At 29.9% G+C, this 26,364-nt stretch overlaps 2 protein-coding genes across 3 annotated transcripts; both read left to right on the plus strand.

Annotated features, from left to right (window-relative positions):
* Positions 1 to 6: 6 nt before the first annotated feature.
* On the plus strand, positions 7 to 4,407 carry LOC121225191 (protein FIP1). The gene is made up of 14 exons (XM_041109386.1): positions 7 to 282; positions 533 to 620; positions 698 to 806; positions 970 to 1,019; positions 1,106 to 1,172; positions 1,390 to 1,462; positions 1,721 to 1,776; positions 1,913 to 2,009; positions 2,762 to 2,846; positions 2,954 to 3,016; positions 3,102 to 3,161; positions 3,741 to 3,833; positions 3,938 to 4,000; positions 4,084 to 4,407. Exons 1-14 carry the CDS (start codon positions 221 to 223, stop codon positions 4,201 to 4,203), a joined length of 1,086 nt encoding a protein of 361 aa, XP_040965320.1. The 5' UTR covers positions 7 to 220; the 3' UTR covers positions 4,204 to 4,407.
* Positions 4,408 to 6,914: 2,507 nt separating this feature from the next.
* Positions 6,915 to 8,219, plus strand: LOC121225193 (uncharacterized). 2 transcript variants are annotated; one of them, XM_041109387.1, is made up of 2 exons: positions 6,915 to 7,001; positions 7,118 to 8,219. In XM_041109387.1, exon 2 carries the CDS (start codon positions 7,147 to 7,149, stop codon positions 8,086 to 8,088), a length of 942 nt encoding a protein of 313 aa, XP_040965321.1. In that variant the 5' UTR covers positions 6,915 to 7,001; positions 7,118 to 7,146; the 3' UTR covers positions 8,089 to 8,219. The 2 variants fall into 2 exon arrangements, with proteins under 2 accessions (XP_040965321.1, XP_040965322.1); XM_041109388.1 differs by having other exon boundaries at positions 6,921 to 7,001; positions 7,123 to 8,219.
* Positions 8,220 to 26,364: the final 18,145 nt, after the last annotated feature.

A 26,364-nucleotide genomic window follows, 5' to 3' on the forward strand; every position in this document is an offset into this window, starting at 1 on the left:
ATGCCATTTTCATTTGACATTTTTATTGGGGTAAAAAAATAGCCAAGAACAAGCGAAGAACGTTTGTTGCAGCACTGAGTCTTGACCGCCAACCCCGCAAAAAAGAAAAAACTGAAAAACTGATACTAGATGAAATCTGTATCGATTCAGCTTTTTTTTTTGCACTGAAAACTGAGTAAATTGAAAAAAAGTTGAACCCTGTTTTTTAGAGAAGTGGTGGATGATGTCTAATGAGAGGCACGCTTCTTCCAATCCTACATCTCCTCAAGAAAATGATGCTATGTAAGCTTTGAATCCTTCTGCTTGAAGAACTTCTAAATTTCGTTTGTCGTTCATGCCTTAATAATTAAGTTTTCTGGGTTTTATTGTATGAAATTATTCAAGAATTACGCTTGTTTAATGTAACTTTTGGGATAACATTCCCCAGAACTTCAACTTTAGGAATCAAATTTTGGTAATCTAACTTGATCTTAGCAATTTTTTCACTGAAATGAGTAATGGGTATAATTTCACATTTTTGTGTCATTTCTAGGTTCCTTGATATACTTCATGAAGCTCCATTATTTGGTCACCGGAAACCAAGGAGTATAGTTGGGGGTGTTTTTTATTGTTTCATACTGGCAAGTTGAAGTTCATTTGCTATTTCCTTTTCAATTTATCATTAAGCAAAACTCTGATTGTTTTTCAAAGTTTTTAGGCGGGTTACGCAATCTTGGCTGCAGCAGCTCCTTGGATATTTCAGCCTCTTGGGCATTTAGTCTTACCATTGCTTTGCAGTTGTGATGTTGTTCTTTTAATAGTCACAGGTATCTTTGCTATAGGTCTTATTTTGTATTTTTATTGAATGAAAAAGATGAAAGATGTTGTTTTGGATCTCTACCATCCATGGGGTACTTTGTATTATAGATTCAAAGACGATATTCCTTTATGTTTTAATTAGATATAGAAGGTCTTGTTTGATTTTTACAGGCATTTTTCAGCAATACCATGTTTATCAAGTCCAGAAGATACGTTTACAAGTAACTTTACCAATTATTCCAACTCCGGTGGCTTCTAAGTGACAGTTGAATTTGTAGAAGATGCTAAATGCTTTTGTATTTTGTAGGGTTACTATAGTTTCAGTCAGAAGTTGAAGCATATTGTTCGTCTACCATTCGCCATTACTGCTTATGGTGAGTATGTTTTATGTATTTTGAAGGCAAGCACTTGTTTTTATTACGTTAGGATGTAGCGATCCCTTTTATCCACACAAACGATAGTGGCTTATCTCTACGGAATCTTTTTCAGTTAGGAATAATGTTAAAGTTATAGTTATACTTCTTTTACTTGTGATTTTGTAATTTTGTAATAAAAGGTCATTTTTTTGTCATCCCATTATTGTTGTACTAGGAACTGCTGGAATGATACTTGTCATGGTCTGGGAACCCTATATTCGTATCCTTTCTACCTCTACTATACTCAGGTACGGCACTCACCAATAATTCCTATTTTGGGTTATGCTTAATACTTCATTAAGTATTTGTTCTTAGTAGTTTTTAGCCTTTATCAGTTCTGGATGCTCATTCTGTATTTAATTATTTTTATGTTACAATTTGTAATTGTGGCAGTATGATGTTATTGATTGCTGGGAATGTTGGGTTAATTCGGAATTTGATATGAATTACATATGACAATAACATTTTAACTACATATCATTGGCAATATTCCACTTGATTTGCAGGATTATTATGTTGGTTGAAGCAGTATGTTCTGGGTTCTTTATGAGTGTGTATATTGGTAAGCTCGCATACCATTTGAGGAGTTTAATTGAATTAAACATGCCGATAGCTTTTTTTTTTCAGTTATTCAGGTCGGCTTTTCCAAATAGTTGGTTCGGTGCCTATATGTTTCTGCATTATTGTTGTTCTTGTAGGTTACGTATATCAGTACAATTCATTGGATTCTCAGCCTGATGTTTTGAAGTCATTATATTCTCCCCTTCAACCATCAAGTCCTTTGGAAGATTTGAGGTAATGGAAAATCATTTATTGATCCAATCCAAACTATGTTTTCAAGATTCACCATTGTTAATGTAAGGTTTGTGTGTCGAGGAGAGATGAAGGTTCATGCAGTGGTGTAGAGAGCCTCTTAGTGGTCGGATTACCATTTAAGTGGTGTGAAGATAGTTTGCTAAAGTAACATAATGTTGGTCGTCTTGAGGATGAAGATGATGGAGTTGGGTTATTTATACCCTTCATGGTGAGGTCCTCACAATATAAGGTGTCTTGTGAGGGGGAGCTACTAATTAAGTCATGGAGGGCCCTTAAACACGTGCTTCTGAATATATTTGCAGGATGTATTATCCTGTTGAAGGGCTCACACATGAGCATTGATGCAATAGGCAAGAGTCCAAGTGTCCTTGCATGCAATGTCTAGCAAGGTCATATAGTTAGGGCCATAGGTGGTAGGCTGTTTAGCAAATGTCAGTCTCTGATGAGCTGTCGAGGCGTTCCTTGGACAAGGTTTTGGTGGTTTCAGCCTTCCATAGTCCTAGGCCCTACAGCCATGAAAGATTTGTTTTTCAATCTTTAGTTTAAGTAGATAGTTTAATATTTTACCATTGCTGGAACTCGGCTGGTTTCTAGACATCCTAATTATGGTTGTTGCAGATTCACTTGTCATGAAACTGAGACAAAGATTAATATGAAATTACGAATCATCACTATCGTTATATGAAATGCTGCTGTTTATGCGCTATGTTTGTTTCTGCTTGGTGCACCAGGTATCATGACGGTGGTCGACTCTCTGATCAGCAAATGGCTTTACTGCAGTATCAGCGTGAAAACCTTCATTTTCTAAGTGAGGAGGTACTTGGATCATCTTGCAACTATAATTCGTCATAGTTGTTTTCTTCAATCTTTTTGCAGTACCATAGCAGAATATTGTTATACAAGTTATATGTCTTTAATTGCAGATTCTTCGATTGCAAGAGTGCTTGAGCAAATACGAAGGATCTAATGATGGAAGCACACCTCAGGTGGTGATCTATCTTTACAGATGAATGTTGGGATAACTGTGCACATAACGGTCAAAATAATGGTTTACTCTTGACTTCTTTTCAGGTTGATCTTGCCCATCTATTAGCAGCTCGTGATCAAGAATTACGAACAGTTTCAGCTGAGGTACCCTAGTTAATATCGGAAACATGAAAACCTTATTGATGTTAGATATATTCTTTTGAACAATTGAACTTTTTGTTCTTGCATATTATTTGTAGTTGTCTTAGGCACCATGCTTTGTTCGTTCGGTTACTTATGCCTAAGAGTAAGGTTTTAAGGTGTTAAGAATCAGGGCATGCATTTGGTATGCAAACCTGCAACCCTATGTTGTTCCGACTCTTCATTTTCTTTATAGTATCTATTCTCACACCCCCGTCTGACACTTTTTCAGACATGGATACAAGGATATGACTCTTCAAATACATTAAAACTTGAAAAATACACGTGTCATACATATATCCATATCCAACACTTACACTCGATTCCCTATGCATTACATTTACAGCTATGGATAGGTACTTAGGGACAGAGTGTTCTTAGTATTTAAACTCCAATTTGTTCATTCTTGTTCTATGCACCTGAACTTGTTCCACTTCAGAGCATTGATAGTAAGCATTCAACCTTAGTTCCCGGCCTTATTTACGGAAGTGCAATAGTAGTAGATTGTATCAGAAACCGAGCAATTAACCATTCGAATTGCAGATGAATCAGCTGCAGTCCGAACTAAGACTTGCTCGATCTTTAATAGCTGACACAGAAGCAGAGGTCCAATGCGTTCGAACAACTAACAATCAGGTAAGCTGCAAACACCTAGTATTAATAAAGTGGTAAAATTATTGTAATCTTACACTGCTATATTGACATTGTTCATTTTATTTTTTGCTGAAAACCCAAAACAGTATGTCGAAGAGAATGAAAGACTGAGAGCTATTCTAGGAGAATGGAGCACTCGAGCTGCAAAGGTAACTACTTCTCCACGATCCTTTTCGTATACTTATTTATATATACTTGGACTCGATTGTGAGTGTTGGATATTGGTATATAGCTCGAGCGAGCATTGGAAGTTGAGCGGATGTCGAACCTCGAATTACAAAAGAAGATTTCAACATTTAGAAACCAAACATGTACATCTTCAACTGAATCAAGCGAGCAGCGTGGAGCCTAAATTTACTCCTTCCACACCAATATGTATAGACAAATCCCAACACTTTTGGAGTGGAATTAGTTTTTTTTTTCTTTTTTGTTCTATGCTTAAATGAAGAATTCAAGACGTTTTTAGAAAAAGACCAATCTTATATCAGTAAATTACACCATTATGGGTAAGTTTCGTTTTGATTATTTAAGTAAAAAAGTTACAATTTAGTCCCAATTTAATAAATTTATCTTACAACATTTGTGTAAATATGTAAATGTTCTATATGTTATCCCCACATGAATGGTTCCATATGTAAAAAAAAAGTTACCCGATTCCATTTTACGGAGTTACAATTATACATTCCAAAGAATTCCATTTTTACATGTAAATGCTCAATACCTAAGTAGGTGTACAAAGTTGATCGTGATCAAGTGCTTTATGAGTCGTCTTAGGCTTTGCGATTCACCTTTATCCCAAAAATATATCGAGATTTTTCACATACAAAGGATTTACTTGTCACTAATATAGTTTAGCTTTTACTCTTCATGAGTTTGAATTTGTTGAATTTTTAGAATTAAGGCCAAAATAACAAAATATATAAATATTAAAGGCTAAATTTGTTATGACAATTGATGGAAGATATTAATGTAGTGATTAATTGTCCTTAGTTGTTTATTTTCGGAATTGATAAGGATTAAATTACTTCAATTTTGTTAAGAGGAATTAATTTAGTCAATTTCGAAATTGAGAAAGATTGAAAAATTCTTTTACCAAAATTATAACTCTAATCTCATAACAACAATTTATTCTAGTGGTTACTACTTCGGAAAATTCAAAGAATTCTTCAAATTTGTAGATAATTAATTTTATTGCTTCTCACATAATGAATTTGTCAAATCTCTATTTCATTATATATCTTTCTTAATCAAATCTTATGACATTTTATTCTTTTACTTAAACATTAACAAAAAAAAAATTATTTTTCGTTTTTTTATACGATGCTTAGAACTATTCATAATATTTTCCTAATCCTTAAATAGGAGAATAATGCGTTTCAGCGTACTCGAATACACGTCCTCCTACACTGACAGCAATGTCAATACTAATCGAGTTAAGGCTTCCCATTTTTATTTATTTGGTTAAGTTCAAAATCAAGACTTTATTACAATTTCATATTTGAATAGAATCAACTTTAACATTGTTAATTAATTTAAGGGTAAACTACAAAAATAGTCACTTTTGTTTGTCTCGGATTACATTTTAGTCACTTATGTTTAAAATGTTACGTTTTGGTCACTTACGCTATCGTTTTGTTAAGAAGTGGTCACTCTACCGTTAAGCTCCATTACCTCTCTAACGGCGGTTCTACGTGGTAGTCCAAATGAGTTTTAAATGCTAACTTGGATGTATTACATCGTAGTCTAAATTAAATTTATTTAATTAAAAACATATTTTTATCCCAGCAACTTGATATCCAAGTTGGTATTTAAAACCCATTTGGATTGCCACGTAGGACTTTCATTAGAGAGGTAATGGAGTTTTAACGGTAAAGTGACCACTTCGTAACAAAATGATAACATAAGTGACAAAAATATAATTTGAAGCAAACAAAAGTAACTATTTTTATAGTTTCCCCTTGATTTAATCATTGATAAAAAAAAAACTTATGAAAGCCTAAACTTTTTAAGCCTAGTTTATAAAAAAAAAATATAGGCTAAATGCTAAAATTAGAATCCAACTTTTTAATGATTTCCCACATAAGGACTAAACTATTTAAAATGGTCATATAAAACTCTCACTTTTGTAAAAGTGCTCAAATGAAGGTTAAACATTTTAAAATAATCAAACAAAGGCCTAATTTTTTCGAAAATGCTCAAATAAGAACCTTTCAAATATCATATATCAGGTTTCAAATTATATTCTGATTGGGGTGTTGTGTTTTATTCTAAACATGTTATTATTTACCTTTTTTTTTTTACAAAATGGGTTGAAGTGTGTGAAAAATCCTTGTCTGAGAACTTATGTAAAGCTTAGGCTCTTATATAAACAAATTTTAAAAGATTGAACCCTAATTTGAGCATTTACCCATAAATATATACCCAACCAAGTATAATGTAAAATCAAATTGCACAAGAGACTAAAATATGAAAGAATCCCATTAAATACCCTCACATCACGATTACATATAATTATATTTGGACTTGAATAATCAGATTTTTTTTTATAGAAAGCTTAAAACTACCCATAACTTCTCAATTTTTAAATAGGAAGAAAATGCACTTTAGCGTATTCAAACCTATATCCTCTTGCACTGAAAACAATATTAATGTCAATTAAGCTAAGACTGAATGAGTTGAATCATCAAAATCTTAAATTAAAAGATGGTTGCTAAACTAATTTCTTAATTTATTTATTTTTATGCCTTTTAAGAAATTTGAATTTATTTTTTGAATGCCCAAATACTGAAACGGCTAAGTTTATAAATGATCCCAACTCTAATTACCATACAAAGCCTATACCTTTAGTAATTATTACCTTACCATAAACAAATTTTCTTTCTTCAATTGCTCAAATAAAGACAGCAAACTTTTTGTTGGTTTTCAGGAATTTATTTCTTAAGAACAAACTTATGATTCTATAGGTCAGTTCACACTCAACACTCGTATACACTCACACACATACACACACATATATATACACATGCGTGTATATATACATGAATGAAGTCAAAGCACATTCATGTTTTGTGGTTGGTTCCCCTTGGTTGCAACTGGTTGGTGTTAGAGTTGGGTGTTTATCGAGGCAATCCGTTCCTATCTGAGAATCAGGTTTGCTTTTCCTCTTGCATTCATACCCAAATTCATATCACATAAATATATAAATTGGTTTCACTGGTTTTTCATTTCATTGTTGTTGTTGTTGTGATTGTTAACAATGGATACAGTACAGGGACTTGTTTCGGTGGTGAAAGCTATGGTTCCTCGAGGTACTTATTTCGTTCCCGACCAGCAATTCAACATGTTTCACAACATTGATCGTGAGTTGTACGCTGTGCTTGTAATGAATCTATGCCGAGACCCGGTGGAATCGCTTCATTGTATCGCGTTATGGCTGTGGCTTGAGAGGGTTGGGTTTAAAAAGGTTGTGACAAAACTGTTGCCTTTGCCTCGTGTACTGGTGAACGAGCTTGCCGATGAGGCTTTGGCTTGTCTTGGCGTCATTCACAACGAGAAAGTCTCTCCGTTGTCCACTAGACGCAACGATACCCCTTTGATGCAGCGCCTGATCGACAGTGAGCTGGCTCTCCCGTTCTTTGCCAAGCACCGGCTCATCGCGGTGCGAGGCCTTGCTAAGCTCGTCAACGAAGTCTGCATGAGGGCGTTGAAGGACATCATGCAACAGGCCGTTGAACGAAAAGCGCATCAGAGCTTAGCTGATCTTAGCCTGTACCATCAACAGCAACAGCGGCAGCACCCACGACAAGTGCAAGTGCAACCACCACTAGCAGCACGAGTACCAACACCAGCACCACCTAGGGTTCAATTTGGCTCTTTGCCAGCGGCTGCTCAAACCAACGAAGTCCATCCCGATGATCGGACCATATTCGTGACGTTCTCGAAAGGGTACCTGGTTCATGAATGGGAAGTTAGGGAATTTTTCACCAGGCTGTATGGGAATTGCATCGAGTCATTGCACATGCAAGATGTGATGCCTAATGAACAACCGTTGTTTGCTCGGATCGTGTGTCACTCACCGGCTGCCATTGAATATATCCTTAATGGTAATGTCAAAGCTAAGTTCACCATCAACGGAAAACATGTTTGGGCTCGGAAATTTGTGCCTAAACGCCCCAAACCAGCTTCACCCGCACCGCCGCCACCACCATTCAATTTGCCAGTTTCGCTTGGGATATAATTTAAGTGGTTTAAAAAAAAAGGGTTTAAATAGTAATAATCCCCTTTGTGTGGTGTAAAGTCAAACCGTTGTAAAAGAGGAAGGAATAGTAATTTCAGTTTGAAGTAATGGTAATTTCGATTAAAATACCTGTTTCGCAGCGAAATTTCAATATGTGATATTTAAAAAAAATAAAATATGTTCACCATCAATCACCTGATAATCCATTTCTTTGATCTGAAATTTTGATAATGCGCTCCAACGTACTTAAATCTAAGCTCTCCTACATTAATAATAATATTCATGTCAATCGAACTAAAATTCTATCGGCAATTTACAATTTCTTTTTGAAATTTAAAATGTATTTTTGATATTTATCAATGTCTGAAATTGTGTCAATAATATTTTCATGCACTACTTCGTAACGAAATATGATACGTATGTTTAATTTAAAGAAGTCACGAACACACTAGGAGTATTTAACTTAAGAAGGCGCGGAAATAACGAATTTTTGAAATGTAACTTCAATACCTCTTTTCCCATATTCGACGTAATCTCTTTCGATGTTTTCATGCACTATTTTGTAACGACGTATGATACGTGTGTTTAATTGAAAGAAGATACAAACACGTCACGAGTATTTAATTTAAGAAGGTACGGAAATAACGAATTTTTGAAATATAACTTCAATACCTCTTTTCCCATATTTAGGGTAATCTCGATTGATGTTTTCATGCACTATTTTGTAACGAAATATGGTAAACGTGTTTAATTAAAACGTGCTGCAAATACGATATTCCATAACATAATGTGATAAAGGTAATTAATAAAAAGAGCGTGAAAATAACGATTTTCTAAAAAGGATATTAGTTATAATTAAGAACGAATTAAATCATCTCACCGTCATTTATTTAGAACTATTATAAAAGTTATTAGATTATGGCACACCTACAATATTGATAAAAATTATCTTCAAAATATTCCATGAACTTACTTTCTAGATATTATAATTAATAAGTAATTTTGTCATCGATTAAGCTTTAACTCAGTTGATATTATTACTGCAATAATAATCAAGAGGATGTGGGCTTGAATATATGCTTAAATAAAAATTATTTTTATTGAGTTTTAACTTAATTGGCACTGATTACCATTGCAGTAATCAAGATGATATTTTAACTTAATTGAGATTGATAGTTATTGCAATAATCAAAAAGATGTAAATTCGAATAAAAATGAAATCGATAAAACCCTTAATTTCTCCTTGAATTCATCTTGAAACTCAAGGGCGAAGGCAAAAAAAATTTTAGGGGGGTTGAAATTATATTTTAATTTTTACAATAGTAAAAATATAATTTCACCATTTGAATATGCTATAATTTTTAAAGAATTAAATTAAATTTTTATCATTTTAAGGGGGGCTAAAGTGTAAATTTATCTTTACTAATTTAAAATTTTTAAAACATTAAAGGGCCTAAATAGAAAACTTTACATTTTAGGGGAGCCGGGACCCTGTCAGCCCACTTGATACCCCATTGTTGAAACTTATAATAAAAAATTTACTTATCTTTACATTCGAACCTGATTTTTTTCTAAAGCAAAAAAAAACTATAATCCAAGTGAAACCGAAATCAATAAATTTGAGATTATCTCTCAGGAATCATTTGGCAAAATTTAAATCTAGATTTACAGATTTAAAAGACAAACAAAGTGATGTAACCTTTTAGGGGTTACATATACAAACGAGTGGACCATTTCTGTAATGGTTATTGTGAAAAATATATATTAGGGTAAAGTTAGAAGAGAAATTTGAATGATTAATTCGAATTTTTATCATTTTTAGGGGGCCAAATTGCAATTTTACCTTTACTAATATAAAATTTTCAAAAAATTAAAGGGCCTAAATAAAAAATTTTCTATTTTAAGAGAGTCAGGGCCTTTGCCAGCCCCTAGCTACTACAATAAAAAATTCACTTATCTTTACATTAGAACCTGATTTTTTTCTAAAGAAAAAAAAACTATAATCCAAGTGAAACCGGAATCAATAAATTTGAGATCATCTCTCATGAATCATTTGGTAAAATTGAAGTCTAGATTTCAATATTTAAAAGATGAACAAAGTAATGTAACCTTTTAGGGTTTACATATACAAACGAGTGAACCCTCTCTGTAATGGTTATTGTGAAAATTATATATTATATATATTGGGATAGAGTTAGAAAAAAAAATTAAAGGACTAAATTGAATTTTTATCAATTTTAAGGGGGCAAAGTGTAATTTTACTTTTATTAATTTAAATTTTAAAAAAAATTAAAGGGCCTAAATAGATTTTTGTTCTATTTTAAGGGTGTCGGGCCCCCTGCCAACCCCTGGCTACTATAATAAAAAAATTCACTTATCTTAACATTCGAACCTGATTTTTTTCTAAAGAAAAAAAACTATAATTCAAGTGAAACCGGAATCAATAAATTTGAGATTATCTGTAAGGAATCATTTGATAAAATTTAAGTCTAGATTTTAATATTTAAAAGACAAACAAAGAGTAACCTTTTAGGGGTTACATATACAAACAAGTGGACTAACTCTATAATGGTTATTGTGAAAAATATATTATATATATTGGGGTAAAGTTAGAAAAGAATTTTAAAGGATTAAATCAAATTTTTATCATTTTTAAGGGGGTTAAAGTATAATTTTACCTTTACTAATTTAAAATTTTACAAAAATTAAAGGGCCTAAATAGAAAATTTTTCATTTTAAGGGAGCCGGGGCCCCTACCAGCCCCTGACTACTATAATAAAAAATTCACTTATTTTTACATTCGAACTTAATTTTATTCTAAAAAAGAAAAAACTATAATTCAAGTGAAACTGGAATCAATAAATTTGATATTATCTGTCAGGAATCATTTGGTAAAATTTATGTCTAGATTTCAATATTTAAAAGACAAACAAAGTGATGTAATCTTTTAGGGGTTACATATACAAACGAGTGAACTATCTCTGTAATGATTATTGTGAAAAATATTATATATATTGGGGTAAAGTTAGAAAAGAATTTTAAAAGATTAAATCGAATTTTTATCATTTTTAGGGGAGCAAAGTACAAATTTACCTTTACTAATTTAAAATTTTAAAAAAATTAAAAGACCTAAATAGAAAATTTTTCATTTTAGGGGAGACAGGGCCCCTGCCAGCCCCTGACTACTATAATAAAGAATCCACTTATCTTTATATTTGAACCTGATTTTTTTCTAAAGAAAAAAAAACTATAATCCAAGTGAAACCGGAATCAATAAATTTAGGATTATCTGTCAGGAATCATTTGGTAAAATTTAAGTCTAGACTTTAACATTTAAAAGACAAACAAAATGATATAACCTTTTAGGGTTTAAATAAACAAACGAGTAGACCCTCTCTACAATGTTTATTGTGAAAAATATATTATATATATTTGGGTAAAGTCAAAAATTTTTTTGAGGATCAGAATTAAATTGTATATTTTTACGATAGTAAAAATACAATTTCATCATTTTAATAGTCTATATCTTTATAACTTTTAAAGAATTAAATCAAACTTTTATCATTTTTGGAAGTTAAAATGTAATTTTATCAATACTAATTTAAAGTTTTGTAAATCATAAAACAACCTAAATGGAAAATTTTCTATTTTAGAGAGAACAGAACCCTACCAGCCCCTAATTTTTACTTTATCTTTTACTCAAGAAATAATATGTATTATCAAATTTGCAGTAATGTGTTTTCACTATTTGATTTTGGGTTAAATATGAAATTGGCAATCTCAATTTGTCCACTTCTCCCAAATTAATACTTAAGGTTTTTTTTGGTCCTAGATTGATATCCTAACTTCTTTTCCGACAACTATATTAGCACTCAAGCCTAACGCCGTTAAGTTTAAGGTAGGTGATAGTATCAGACAATGACATGTGTTAGTAGTGACATCCTGATTATGTCATTATTTTTCTTTTCTTTCATGTGTTAGTAAAAAAGCAACGACGTTAGGCTTGGGTACCAATCTAGAACAAAAAAAAATCTTAAGCATCAATTTGAAAGAAGTGAATAAATTCGAGTACCAATTTTATATTTAACTCTTTAATTTTTAAATTATAATTACTCCACATTTGTAATAATTAATAGTAAAACTTTGAAGAAAAAAAAACAGTGAAATTTTGAGTAATTTTATCAAATGAAACCGAAAGAGTAAGAAACAAAATCCAATACTTATGATGCATGAATAAATATAAAGTTGTATGAATATTGATCAATTCATTGTAATATTTATTTTATTTAATGTATTAATATTTCATTAATTATATACAAAAATCTTAATTAAAATTTTTCATAAATTAACCAAAATAAGGAGCATAGGATAGATGAGCTACTTGTTTTTTTCTTTGACCAAAATCGTGTGCTTCTTACTAATTTCTGCCATACTCATATAATTAATTAATTAAAATAATTGACCCACCAATCATTTTGAGATACCTTATTGACATGTCTGCACTTCATCCATGTGTCAAAATCTCTATGCTTTCATTTTCAAACAATTTCATTTTGGTTAAAATATGCCATAAGTTCTTGTGGTTCTCGTACTCTTCACAAGTTTATAATTCAATCCCTTTACTTTTCAAAATTTAAAAGTTCATGTCCAATTATTAAAGTTGTTAACTTTTTTAAGGGAGTCGAGACCCCTGCCATCCCCTGGTTACCCCATTATTGAAACTTATAATAAAAAAAATCACTTATCTTTACATTCGAACATGATTTTTTTCTAAAGAAAAAAAACTATAATCCAAGTGAAACCTAAATCAATCAATTTGGAATTATCTGTCAGGAATCATTTGGTAAAATTTAAGTTTAGATTTCAATATTTAAAAGATAAACAAAGTGATGTAACCTTTTAGGGGTTACATATACAAACGAGTGGACCCTTTCTATAATGGTTATTGTGAAAAATATGTATGATATATATATTGGGGTAAAGTTAGAAAAGAATTTTAAAGAATTAAATCAAATTTTTATCATTTTTAGGTGGTTAAAGTGTAATTTTACCTTTACTAATTTAAAATATTAAAAAATTAAAGGGCCTAAATAGAAAATTTTTTATTTTAGGAGAGCCGAGGCCCGTACCAGCCCCTGGCTACTATAATAAAAAAAATCACTTATCTTTACATTAGAACCTGATTCTTTTCTAAATAAAAAAACTATAATACAAGTGAAACCGAAATCAATAAATTTAGGATTATCTGTCAGGAATAATTTGATAAAATTTAAGTCTAAATTTTAATATTTAAAAGACAAACAAAATGATGTAACCTTTTAGGGGTTACATATACAAAAAAGTACACCCTCTCTACAAAGGTTATTGTGAAAAAATATTATATATATTGGGGTAAAGTTAGAAAAGACTTTTAAAGGATTAAATCAAAATTTTACCATTTTTAAGGGCCAAAGTGCAATTTTACCTTTACTAATTTAAAATTTTTAAAACATTAAAGGGCCTAAACAAAAAAAAATTCATTTTAGGGGAGCCGGGGCTCCTACCAGCCCCTAGTTACTATAATAAAAAAACTCACTTATCTTTACATTCGAACCTAATTTTTTTCAAAAAAAAAACTATAATCCAAGTGAAACCATAATCAATAAAATTGAGATTATCTGTCATGAATCATTTGGTAAAATTTAACTCTAGATTTCAATATTTAAAAGACAAATAAAGTGATGTAACCTTTTAAGGGTTACATATACAAACGAGTAGACCGTCTCTGCTATGGTTATTGTGAAAAAATATATCATCTATATTGGGCTAAAGTTAGAAAAAAAATTAAAGGATTAAATCTAATTTTTATCATTTTTAGGGAGACTAAAGCACAATTTTATCTTTACTAATTTAAATTTTTTAAAAAATTAAAGGGCCTAAATAGAAAATTTTCCATTTTAGGGGAGCCGGGGCCCTGCTAGCCCCTGGCTATTATAATAAAAAAATTCACTTATCTTTATATTTGAACTTGATTTTTTTTAAAGAAAAAAATTTATAATTCCAGTGAAACCGAAATCAATAAATTTAGAATTATCTGTCAGGAATCATTTGGTAAAATTTAAGTCTAGATTTTACTATTTAAAAGACAAACAAAGTAATGTAACTTTTTAGGGGTTACATATACAAACGAGTAGACCATCTCTGTAATGGTTATTGTGAAAATATATATTTTATATATTAGGGTAAACTCAATATATTTTATATATTGTGAAAATATATCTCTGTAACGGAACCCTACCAGCACCTAGTTTTGCCACTGATGTATACTAGAGGTATGCATGGGCTGGGATGGGCCGGGTTCAGGCCGAGCTCAACTAAAAATTTAGGTCGTTTGCTAGGCACGGGCCCGGCCCAACATGAAAAATAGGCTTAAAATTTTATCCAAGCCCAACCCAAATAAAAATGTTAAAACCCAGTCCTGACCCGCCCATATTAATTTTTATATTAATTTTAAAATATATATAATACATCAAAAATACTAAACATCAAAATAAATATTTCCCAGCAAATTGAAAATAAATTTTTAAAAAATATGTATACTTAAATAACACTAAGATAGATGCAACTTAACAAGCAAATGTCTCTAAAATAATAAAAAAATTAACAAATGTCTTTAAAATAATAACAAAATTAACAATAAAATAAGTTTTCTACAATATCCAAACAATAACAACAAAATAGAAGCAACATAATAATAAAATGGTAACAAAATAGGGAGAAAACAATAAGAAAATAATTTTAAAAACAAACATATTTATTTTCCTTTAGTGAATTCGGGCCGGGCAAGCCCTAGGATGAAATGCCTTACCCAAGACCTGACCCATTTTTTAAATGGGTTTTTTTGTCAAAGCCCATTTTTTGGGCCTATATTTTTGTCCAAACCCTTCCACATTTCGGGCGAGCCTTCGGGCCGGGCTGGGTGGCCCAACCCATGAACTGGTCTAATGTATACTATCGAATGAAATTAAGTATTTAGTTCGTACCAATATTCTTAACTAAATTTTACTTTATCTGGTATTGAAGAAATAATATGTACTATCAAATTTGCTCCAATGTATTTTCACTATTTGTTTTTGGGTTAAATATGAAATTGGTAATCTGAATTTGCCCACTTCTCCCAGATTAATACTTAAGGTTTTTTTTGTCCCAGATTAATGTCCTAACTTTTTTTCCGTCAACTATATTAGCACTTAAGCCTAACGTCGTTAAGTTGGGACAGGTGATAGTATCAAATACATGTGTTAGTAGTGACATATTGATGATGTCATTATTTTTATTTTCTTTCGTTTGTTCAAGTCAGCAAAAAAGCAACGACATTAGGCTCAGGTACGAATCTAGGACAAAAAAAAAATCTAAAGTATCAATCTGAGAGAAGTGAATAAATTCGGATACCAATTTTATATTTAACCCTTTAATTTTTAAATTATAATTACTCTGCATTTGTAATACTTCATAGTAAAACTTTGAAGAAAAAAATAGTGAAATTTTGAGTAATTTTATCAAATGAAACCGAAATAGTAAGAAACAAAATCCAATACTTATGATGCATGAATAAATATAAAGTTGTATGAATATTGATTAATTCATTGTAATATTTATTTTATTTAATGTATTAATAATTCATTAATTATATATAAAAACATTAATTAACATTTTTCATAAATTAACCAAAATAAGGAGCATAGGATTGAAGAGCTGCTTGTTTTTTTCTTTGACCAAAATCGTGTGCTTCTTACTAATTTTTGGCATACCCATATAATTAATTAATTAATTAAAATAATTGACCCACCAATCATTTCGAGATACTTTTTTGACATGTCTCCACTTCATCCATGTGTCAAAATCTCTATGCTCTCATTTTCAAACAATTTCATTTTGGTTAAAATATGCCATAAGTTCTTGTGGTTCTCGTGCTCTTCACAAGTTTATAATTCAATCCCTTTACTTTTCAAAATTTAAAAGTTCATGTCCAATTATTAACGCTGTTAACTTTTTTAGGGGAGCTGGGGGCCCTGCCAACCCCCTGGTTATCCCCTTTTTAAAAGTTATAATAAAAAATTCACTTATTTTTACATTCGAACCTGATTATTTTTTAAAGAAAAAAACTATAATTCAAGTGAAACCAAAATCAATAAATTTGAGATTATCTCTCAGGAATCATTTGGTAAAATTTAAGTCTAGATTTCAATATTTAAAAGACAAACAAAGTGATGTAACATTTTAGGGGTTATATATACAAACGAGTGGACCCTCTCTATAATGGCTAATTGAAAGAAGATACAAACATGTCACGAGTATTTAATTTAAGAAGGTACGGAAATAACGAATTTTTGAAATGTAACTTCAATACCTCTTTTCCCATATTTGGGGAATCTCTATCGATGTTTTCATGCACTATTTTGTAACGAAATATGATAAACGTGTTTAATTAAAACGTGCTGCAAATACAATATTCCATAACATAATGTGATAAAGGTAATTAATAAAAAGAGCGTGAAAATAACGATTTTCTAAAAAGGATATTAGTTATAATTAAGAACAAATTAAATCATCTCACCGTCATTTATTTAGAACTATTATAAAAGTTATTAGATTATGGCACACCTAAGATATTGTTAAAAATTGTCTTCAAAATATTCCATGAACTTACTTTCTAGATATTATAATTAATAAGTAATTTTGTCATCGATTAAGCTTTAACTCAGTTGATATTATTACTGCTATAATAATCAAGAGGATGTGGGCTTGAATATATGCTTAAATAAATATTATTTTTATTGAGTTTTAACTTAATTGGCACTGATTACCATTGCAGTAATCAAGAGGATATTTTAACTTAATTGAGATTGATAGTTATTGCAGTAATCAAAAAGATGTAAATTCGAATAAAAATGAAATTGATAAAACCCTTAATTTCTCCTTGAATTCATCTTGAAACTCAAGGGCGAAGGGAAAAAAAAATTTTAGGGGGGTTGAAATTATATTTTAATTTTTACAATAGTAAAAATGTAATTTCACCATTTGAATAGGCTATATTTTTATAATTTTCAAAGAATTAAATTAAATTTTTATTATTTTAAGGGGGCTAAAGTGTAAATTTACCTTTACTAATTTAAAAATTTTAAAACATTAAAGGGCCTAAATAGAAAACTTTACATTTTAGGGGAGCTGGGGCCCTGTTAGCCCGCTGGATACCCCATTGTTGAAACTTATAATAAAAAATTCACTTATCTTTACATTCGAATCTGAATTTTTTCTAAAGAAAAAAAAATTATAATCCAAGTGAAACTGAAATCAATAAATTTGAGATTATCTCTCAGGAATCATTTGGTAAAATTTAAGTCTAGATTTACAGATTTAAAAGGCAAACAAAGTGATGTAACCTTTTAGGGATTACATATACAAATGAGTGGACCATTTCTGTAATAGCCCGATTTTAGGCTTAGTCGGAACAGTGGTTTCGGGACCACAAATCCGACGAAAAAAAAATGTAATGGCTTGAATTTTCAGAGGTGTTGGAACGGTGATTCGAGATCACTAAATTCGACAAATGGGTAGAAAATATTATTAATTTAGTAAGTATAAGTTAAATATGAAGTTAGGAAAATTTTTGAAATAGTGAATAGTGCACTAGAAATAAATATTAAAATAATTAGAATCGAAATGAGGTATCAAGACCTCGGGGATTTTAAACTGAGCCATAAATATTTTTATAAATATTTATGGAGTGTTAAAAAGTTAGTATTAAAGTTTCGTTAAGAAATTTTAAAGTTCCGATAATTAATTGAACAAAAAGGACTAAATTGTAACAAATGCAAAATTTTGGGAAATTATTAAATAGCTTAAATGATAAAAGGAAGAGGGCTTAAAAGGCAAATAGACCCAAGGTCTATTTGGGCTGGACGGCAGAGGCATGAAATCAGCAAGAAAGTAAGGAGAATTAAGGGCAAAATTGGAAAATTGCAAAATTTGCTTAATAAAGTTAGGACCCAAGTGGAATTATCTAGATTTCTCTTCATTTTTCTGAATTCTCATCAGCTAAAACACCATGGAAGGGCTTCTTCAAGCTGGTTCTTCATATTTTTATTACAAGTAAGTTCAATTCTTGACTATTTCTTGAAATTTTTGTATTTTTATGACTTTTACAACTAGGCCCACTTGTTAAATCCATTAGTTTTTGATTTTATGAAAGAAGTTGAAAGTTGATATGAATATGTGCTGGAAGTATATGATGATTTAGCATGAAATTAGAGCTTTAAATTGTTCATATGCTGATTTTATTGAAAGAATTGAATAGAAAGTGAATGTTTGGGACCTAATAGTAAAAGAGTTTGAAGATAGAGTTATATGTGGAAATTCTGAATTTCAATATTTGTGTAACAACTTATAATGTCTAGTAAAGTACTAATTGAGAAAATTAGATTAATTGAGGGGTTAATTGAGAAAGGACCGAATTGTATAAACTGTGAAATTTGGGGCAAAATGGAAATCAACATTTTGCACTAAAGCAGTTTTGGACAGCAGCAGTAGTGTAACTTTGAAAAATCACCAAAAATTGTAGAGATTGAATTAGAGGATGAATAAAATATGAAACTAAATCTTATTGAGTCTAGTTTCTTATAAAAGAAATGACGTGAGCAATGGAATTGTAAATCATGAGATATAATAGATTTTGTGAGACAAGGTCAGAATGAATTCGGGTTCCCCTGTTCTGACTTTGGAAAATCATTAAAAATTGTACAGAAATGATTATGAGTTATAGTTTATATGGTTAGAATCCTTAATGAGTCTATTTTTAGAAGAAACAAGCTAAAACATCATCCGAATTCTGTACAATGAGATAATTAATTTTTAGTGAAGAGTGGTCGGAACTGTCAGACAGCGAAACAGGGGAAATTTTAAAGAATAAACTGTACTATATGGCTGAACCAAAAATTATGAAAATTTTATGGTATGAAGATATGTGAGTCTAGTTTCAGGGAAAATTAACGGATCTTAATTTGGAGCTCTGTAGCTCCGGATAAAAATAATTTAGTGACTCTGACTCGGATAAACAGCTTTGAATATACATGTTAGTGAGTGTTGAAATTATGGTTAATGTTGTTTAAGTGTGTTATACACATTAAGGATGTGGAATGGAGAGGAGGAGGAGGAAAATAGGGAAATATATGAATGATTCGTGTATAAATGGTCATATGTTTGATTATAACTCATAAACGATGAAATATGAATGATGCTTATTTTTGTGCATTATTGGTCATGGTTTAAGCTCATGTGTGAAAATAAAGTTTCATAGTATGTGTGTATGGTATATTCAGTATATGATTTGGCATGAAATAATACCATGAATGGTTTATGAATTAACACATGTTGGTAAGCCTGATATATGAATAAATGATCAAATTGAGCGGAACGCCGGATTTGAGTACTTCTGATCAAGTGACAAAGTGATAAGTGGTAGCTTTAGCTACACTTATCTGATCAAGTGACAAGTGGAAAGTGATAAGTAATAGCTTCGGCTATACTTATCTGATCAAGTGACAAAGTGATAAGTGATAGCTTCGGCTACACTTATCTGATCAAGTGACAAGTGAAAAGTGATAAGTGATAGCTTCGGCTATACTTATCTGATCAAGAGACAAAGTGATAAGTGATAGCTTTAGCTACACTTATCTGATCAAGAGACAAAGTGATAAGTGGCTACACTTATCTGATCAAGAAACAAAGTGATAAGTGGCTACACTTATCTGATCAAGAAACAAAGTGATAGGTGGCTACACTTATCTGATCAGGGACAAGTGATAAGTGATCATACGTAAGACCATAGTTATACTATGGCAAAGTGAAAGTGAAGTACTCAATTTTCCGTGACCGTTCCCTAATTTGATTAAGGATGGTAAGTGACAAATGGGCCCAAAAGAATTAAAGTAAATGGATAAGTGGTAGTGTATTTATATCAGGACGATGTTGTTATTCAAACTAAAGTGATATTTTCATTGCTAAATTGAGAATTTCATAAATGTGTTATTGAATGGTATAATCAATAAACATTGAGTTAAATGGTAAATACGTATTAGTTTTGAATTTGATGTCATTGAATTGTACATGAATTAAATGGAAATTGCTAGTGATATGATTTAAATTATGAACATGAGAAATTGCGAATTGAATGAAATGGAAATGAAGCATTAAATTGCATGAGTATGTATCGGGTCTCGCAGGCCCTAATTATTATGATTATAATATTTTGAGGATATATTGTGAAAAGTTATAGAAACATGTTAATTATTTTGAAAGTTTTAATTTTGATGAAATTTTATAACTCGGTTAAATACGTTTACAAGTGTATGTGTTTTGGTAATGCCTCGTACCCTATTCCGGTGTTGGATACGGGTAAGGGGTGTTACAATTTCTGTAATGGTTATTTTGAAAAATATATATTAGGGTAGTTAGAAGAGAAATTTGAAGGATTAATTCAAATTTTTATCATTTTTAGGGGGGCCAAAGTGTAATTTGACATTTTACTGTAAAATTTTTAAAACATTAAAACATTAAAGGGCCTAAATAGAAAACTTTACATTTTAGGGGAGCTGGGGCCCTGTTAGCCCGCTGGATATCCCTTTGTTGAAACTTATAATAAAAAATTCACTTATCTTTACATTCGAACTTGATTTTTTCTAAAGAAAAAAAAACTATAATCCAAGTGAAACCGAAATCAATAAATTTGAGATTATCTCTCAGGAATTATTTGGTAAAATTTAAGGCTAGATTTACAGATTTAAAAGGCAAACAAAGTGATGTAACCTTTTAGGGGTTACATATACAAATGAGTGGACCCTTTCTGTAATGGTTATTGTGAAAAATATATATTAGGGTAAAGTTAGAAGAGAAATTTGAATGATTAATTCGAATTTTTATCATTTTTAGGGGGGGCCAAAGTGCAATTTTACCTTTACTAATGTAAAATTTAAAAAAATTAAAGGGCCTAAATAAAAAATTTTCAATTTTAAGAGAGTCGGGGCCTTTGCCAGCCCCTAGCTACTACAATAAAAAATTCACTTATCTTTACATTAGAACCTGATTTTTTTCTAAAGAAAAAAAAATATAATCCAAGTGAAACCAAAATCAATAAATTTGAGATCATCTCTCATGAATCATTTGGTAAAATTGAAGTCTAGATTTCAATATTTAAAAGATTAACAAAGTAATGTAACCTTTTAGGGTTTACATATACAAACGAGTGAACCCTCTCTATAATGGTTATTGTGAAAATTATATATTATATATATTGGGATAGAGTTAGAAAAAAAATTAAAGGATTAAATTGAATTTTTATCAATTTTAAGGGGGCAAAGTGTAATTTTACCTTTATTAATTTAAAATTTTAAAAAATTAAAGGTCCTAAATAGAATTTTTTTTCTATTTTAAGGGTGTCAGGCCCCTGCCAACCCCTGGCTACTATAATAAAAAAATTCACTTATCTTAACATTCGAACCTGATTTTTTTCTAAAAAATAATTCAAGTGAAACCGGAATCAATAAATTTGAGATTATCTGTGAGGAATCATTTGATAAAATTTAAGTCTAGATTTCAATATTTAAAAGACAAACAAAGCGTAACCTTTTAGGGGTTACATATACAAACAAGTGGACCAACTCTATAATGGTTATTGTGAAAATATATTATATATATTGGGGTAAAGCTAGAAAAGAATTTTAAAGGATTAAATTAAATTTTTATCATTTTAAGGGGGTTAAAGTATAATTTTACCTTTACTAATTTAAAATTTTACAAAAATTAAAGGGCCTAAATAGAAAATTTTCCATTTTAAGGGAGCCGGGGCCCCTACCAGCCCCTGACTACTATAACAAAAAATCCACTTATTTTTACATTCGAACCTAATTTTATTCTAAAAAAGAAAAAAACTATAATTCAAGTGAAACTAGAATCAATAAATTTGATATTATCTGTCAGGAATCATTTGGTAAAATTTATGTCTAGATTTCAATATTTAAAAGACAAACAAAGTGATGAAACCTTTTAGGGGTTACATATACAAACGAGTGGACCATCTTTGTAATGGTTATTGTGAAAAATATTATATATATTGGGGTAAAGTTAGAAAAGAATTTTAAAAGATTAAATTGAATTTTTATCATTTTTAGGGGAGCAAAGTACAAATTTACCTTTACTAATTTAAAATTTTAAAAAAATAAAGGACCTAAATAGAAAATTTTTCATTTTAGGGGAGCCGGCGCCTCTGCCAGCCCCTGACTACTATAATAAAGAATCCGCTTATCTTTATATTTGAACCTGATTTTTTTCTAAAGAAAAAAAAACTATAATCCAAGTGAAACCGGAATCAATAAATTTAGGATTATCTGTCAGGAATCATTTGGTAAAATTTAAGTCTAGATTTTAACATTTAAAAGACAAACAAAATGATATAACCTTTTAGGGTTTAAATAAACAAACGAGTAGACCCTCTGTACAATGTTTATTGTGGGTAAAGTTAGAAAAGAATTTTAAAAGATTAAATTGAATTTTTATCATTTTTAGGGGAGCAAAGTACAAATTTACCTTTACTAATTTAAAATTTTAAAAAAATAAAGGATCTAAATAGAAAATTTTTCATTTTAGGGGAGCCGGCGCCTCTGCCAGCCCCTGACTACTATAATAAAGAATCCGCTTATCTTTATATTTGAACCTGATTTTTTTCTAAAGAAAAAAAAACTATAATCCAAGTGAAACCGGAATCAATAAATTTAGGATTATCTGTCAGGAATCATTTGGTAAAATTTAAGTCTAGATTTTAACATTTAAAAGACAAACAAAATGATATAACCTTTTAGGGTTTAAATAAACAAACGAGTAGACCCTCTCTACAATGTTTATTGTGAAAATATATTATATATATTTGGGTAAAGTCAAAATTTTTTTTGAGGATCAGAATTAAATTGTATATTTTTACGATAGTAAAAATACAATTTCATCATTTTAATAGTCTATATCTTTATAACTTTTAAAGAATTAAATCAAGCTTTATCATTTTTGAAAGTTAAAATGTAATTTTATCAATACTAATTTAAAGTTTTGTAAATCATAAAACAACCTAAATGGAAAATTTTCTATTTTAGAAAGAACAGAACCCTACCAGCCCCTAATTTTTACTTTATCTTTTACTCAAGAAATAATATGTATTATCAAATTTGCAGTAATGTGTTTTCACTATTTGATTTTGGGTTAAATATGAAATTGGCAATCTCAATTTGTCCACTTCTCCCAAATTAATACTTAAGGTTTTTTTTGTCCTAGATTGATATCCTAACTTCTTTTCCGACAACTATATTAGCACTCAAGCCTAACGCCGTTAAGTTTAAGGTAGGTGATAGTATCAGACAATGACATGTGTTAGTAGTGACATCCTGATTATGTCATTATTTTTCTTTTCTTTCATGAGTTAGTAAAAAAGCAACGACGTTAGGCTTGGGTACCAATCTAGAACAAAAAAAAAATCTTAAGCATCAATTTGAAAGAAGTGAATAAATTCGAGTACTAATTTTATATTTAACTCTTTAATTTTTAAATTATAATTACTCCACATTTGTAATAATTAATAGTAAAACTTTGAAGAAAAAAAAAACAGTGAAATTTTGAGTAATTTTATCAAATGAAACCGAAAGAGTAAGAAACAAAATCCAATACTTATGATGCATGAATAAATATAAAGTTGTATGAATATTGATCAATTCATTGTAATATTTATTTTATTTAATGTATTAATATTTCATTAATTATATATAAAAATCTTAATTAAAATTTTTCATAAATTAACCAAAATAAGGAGCATAGGATAGATGAGCTGCTTGTTTTTTTCTTTGACCAAAATTGTGTGCTTCTTACTAACTTCTGCCATACTCATATAATTAATTAATTAAAATAATTGACCCACCAATCATTTTGAGATACCTTATTGACATGTCTCCACTTCATCCATGTGTCAAAATCTCTATGCTCTCATTTTCAAACAATTTCATTTTGGTTAAAATATGCCATAAGTTCTTGTAGTTCTCGTACTCTTCACAAATTTATAATTCAATCCCTTTACTTTTCAAAATTTAAAAGTTCATGTCCAATTATTAAAGCTGTTAACTTTTTTAGGGGAGCCGAGACCCCTGCCATCCCCTGGTTACCCCATTATTGAAACTTATAATAAAAAAATCACTTATCTTTACATTCGAACATGATTTTTTTCTAAAGAAAAAAAAACTATAATCCAAGTGAAACCTAAATCAATCAATTTGGAATTATCTGTTAGGAATCATTTGGTAAAATTTAAGTTTAAATTTCAGTATTTAAAAGATAAACAAAGTGATGTAACCTTTTAGGGGTTAGATATAGAAACGAGTGGACCCTTTCTATAATGGTTATTGTGAAAAATATATATGATATATATATTGGGGTAAAGTTAGAAAAGAATTTTAAAGAATTAAATCGAATTTTTATCATTTTTAGGTGGTTAAAGTATAATTTTACCTTTACTAATTTAAAATATTAAAAAAATTAAAGGGCCTAAATAGAAAAATTTTTATTTTAGGAGAGCCGGGGCCCCTTCCAGCCCCTAGCTACTATAATAAAAAAATCACTTATCTTAACATTAGAACCTGATTCTTTTCTAAAAATAAACTATAATACAAGTCAAACCGAAATCAATAAATTTAGGATTATCTGTCAGGAATAATTTGATAAAATTTAAGTCTAAACTTTAATATTTAAAAGACAAACAAAATGATGTAACCTTTTAGGGGTTACATATACAAACAAGTACACCCTCTCTACAAAGGTTATTGTGAAAAAATATTATATATATATTGGGGTAAAGTTAGAAAAGACTTTTAAAGGATTAAATCAAATTTTTACCATTTTTAAGGGGCCAAAGTGCAATTTTACCTTTACTAATTTAAAATTTTTAAAACATTAAAGGGCCTAAACAAAACAAATTTCATTTTAGGGGAGCCGGGGCCCCTGCCAGCCCCTTGTTACTATAATAAAAAAACTCACTTATCTTTTCATTTGAACCTAATTTTTTTCAAAAAAAAACTGTAATCCAAGTGAAACCATAATCAATAAAATTGAGATTATCTGTCATGAATCATTTGGTAAAATTTAACTCTAGATTTCAATATTTAAAAGACAAATAAAGTGATGTAACCTTTTAAGGGTTACATATACAAACGAGTAGACCGTCTCTGCTATGGTTATTGTGAAAAAATATATCATCTATATTGGGCTAAAGTTAGAAAAAAATTAAAGGATTAAATCTAATTTTTATCATTTTTAGGGAGACTAAAGTGCAATTTTATCTTTACTAATTTAAATTTTTTAAAAAATTAAAGGGCCTAAATAGAAAATTTTCCATTTTAGGGGAGCCGGGGCCCTGCTAGCCCCTGGCTATTATAATAAAAAAATTCACTTATCTTTATATTTGAACTTGATTTTTTTTAAAGAAAAAAATTATAATTCCAGTGAAACTGAAATCAATAAATTTAGAATTATCTGTTAGGAATCATTTGGTAAATTTTAAGTCTAGATTTTAATATTTAAAAGACAAACAAAGTAATGTAACTTTTTAGGGGTTACATATACAAACAAGTAGACCCTCTCTATAATGGTTATTGTGAAAATATATATTATATATATTTGGGTAAAGTCAAAAATTTTTGTTGAGGATCGAAATTAAATTGTATATTTTTATGATAGTAAAAATGTAATTTCAAAATTTTATTAGTCTATACATTTACAAGTTTTAAAGAATTAAATCAAACTTTTATCATTTTTGAAAGTTAAAGTGTAATTTTATCAATACTAATTTAAAGTTTTGTAAATTATAATGGGACCTAAATGGAAAATTTTCCATTTGAGAGAAAACGGAACCCTACCAGCACCTAGTTTTGCCACTGATGTATACTAGAGGTATGCATGGGCCGGGCTGGGCTGGGTTCAGGTCGAGCTCAACTAAAAATTTAGGCCGTTTGCTAGGCACGAGGCTGGCCTGACATGAAAAATAGGCTTAAAATTTTATCCAAGCCCAACTCAGATAAAAATGTTAAAACCCAAGCCCGACCCGCCCATATTAATTTTTATATTAATTTTTATATAATTTTAAAATATATATAATACATCAAAAATACTAAACATCAAAATAAATATTTCCTAGCAAATTGAAAATAAATTTTA

Source organism: Gossypium hirsutum, chromosome D13, assembly GCF_007990345.1.
Source record: "Gossypium hirsutum isolate 1008001.06 chromosome D13, Gossypium_hirsutum_v2.1, whole genome shotgun sequence".
NCBI lineage: Eukaryota > Viridiplantae > Streptophyta > Magnoliopsida > Malvales > Malvaceae > Gossypium > Gossypium hirsutum.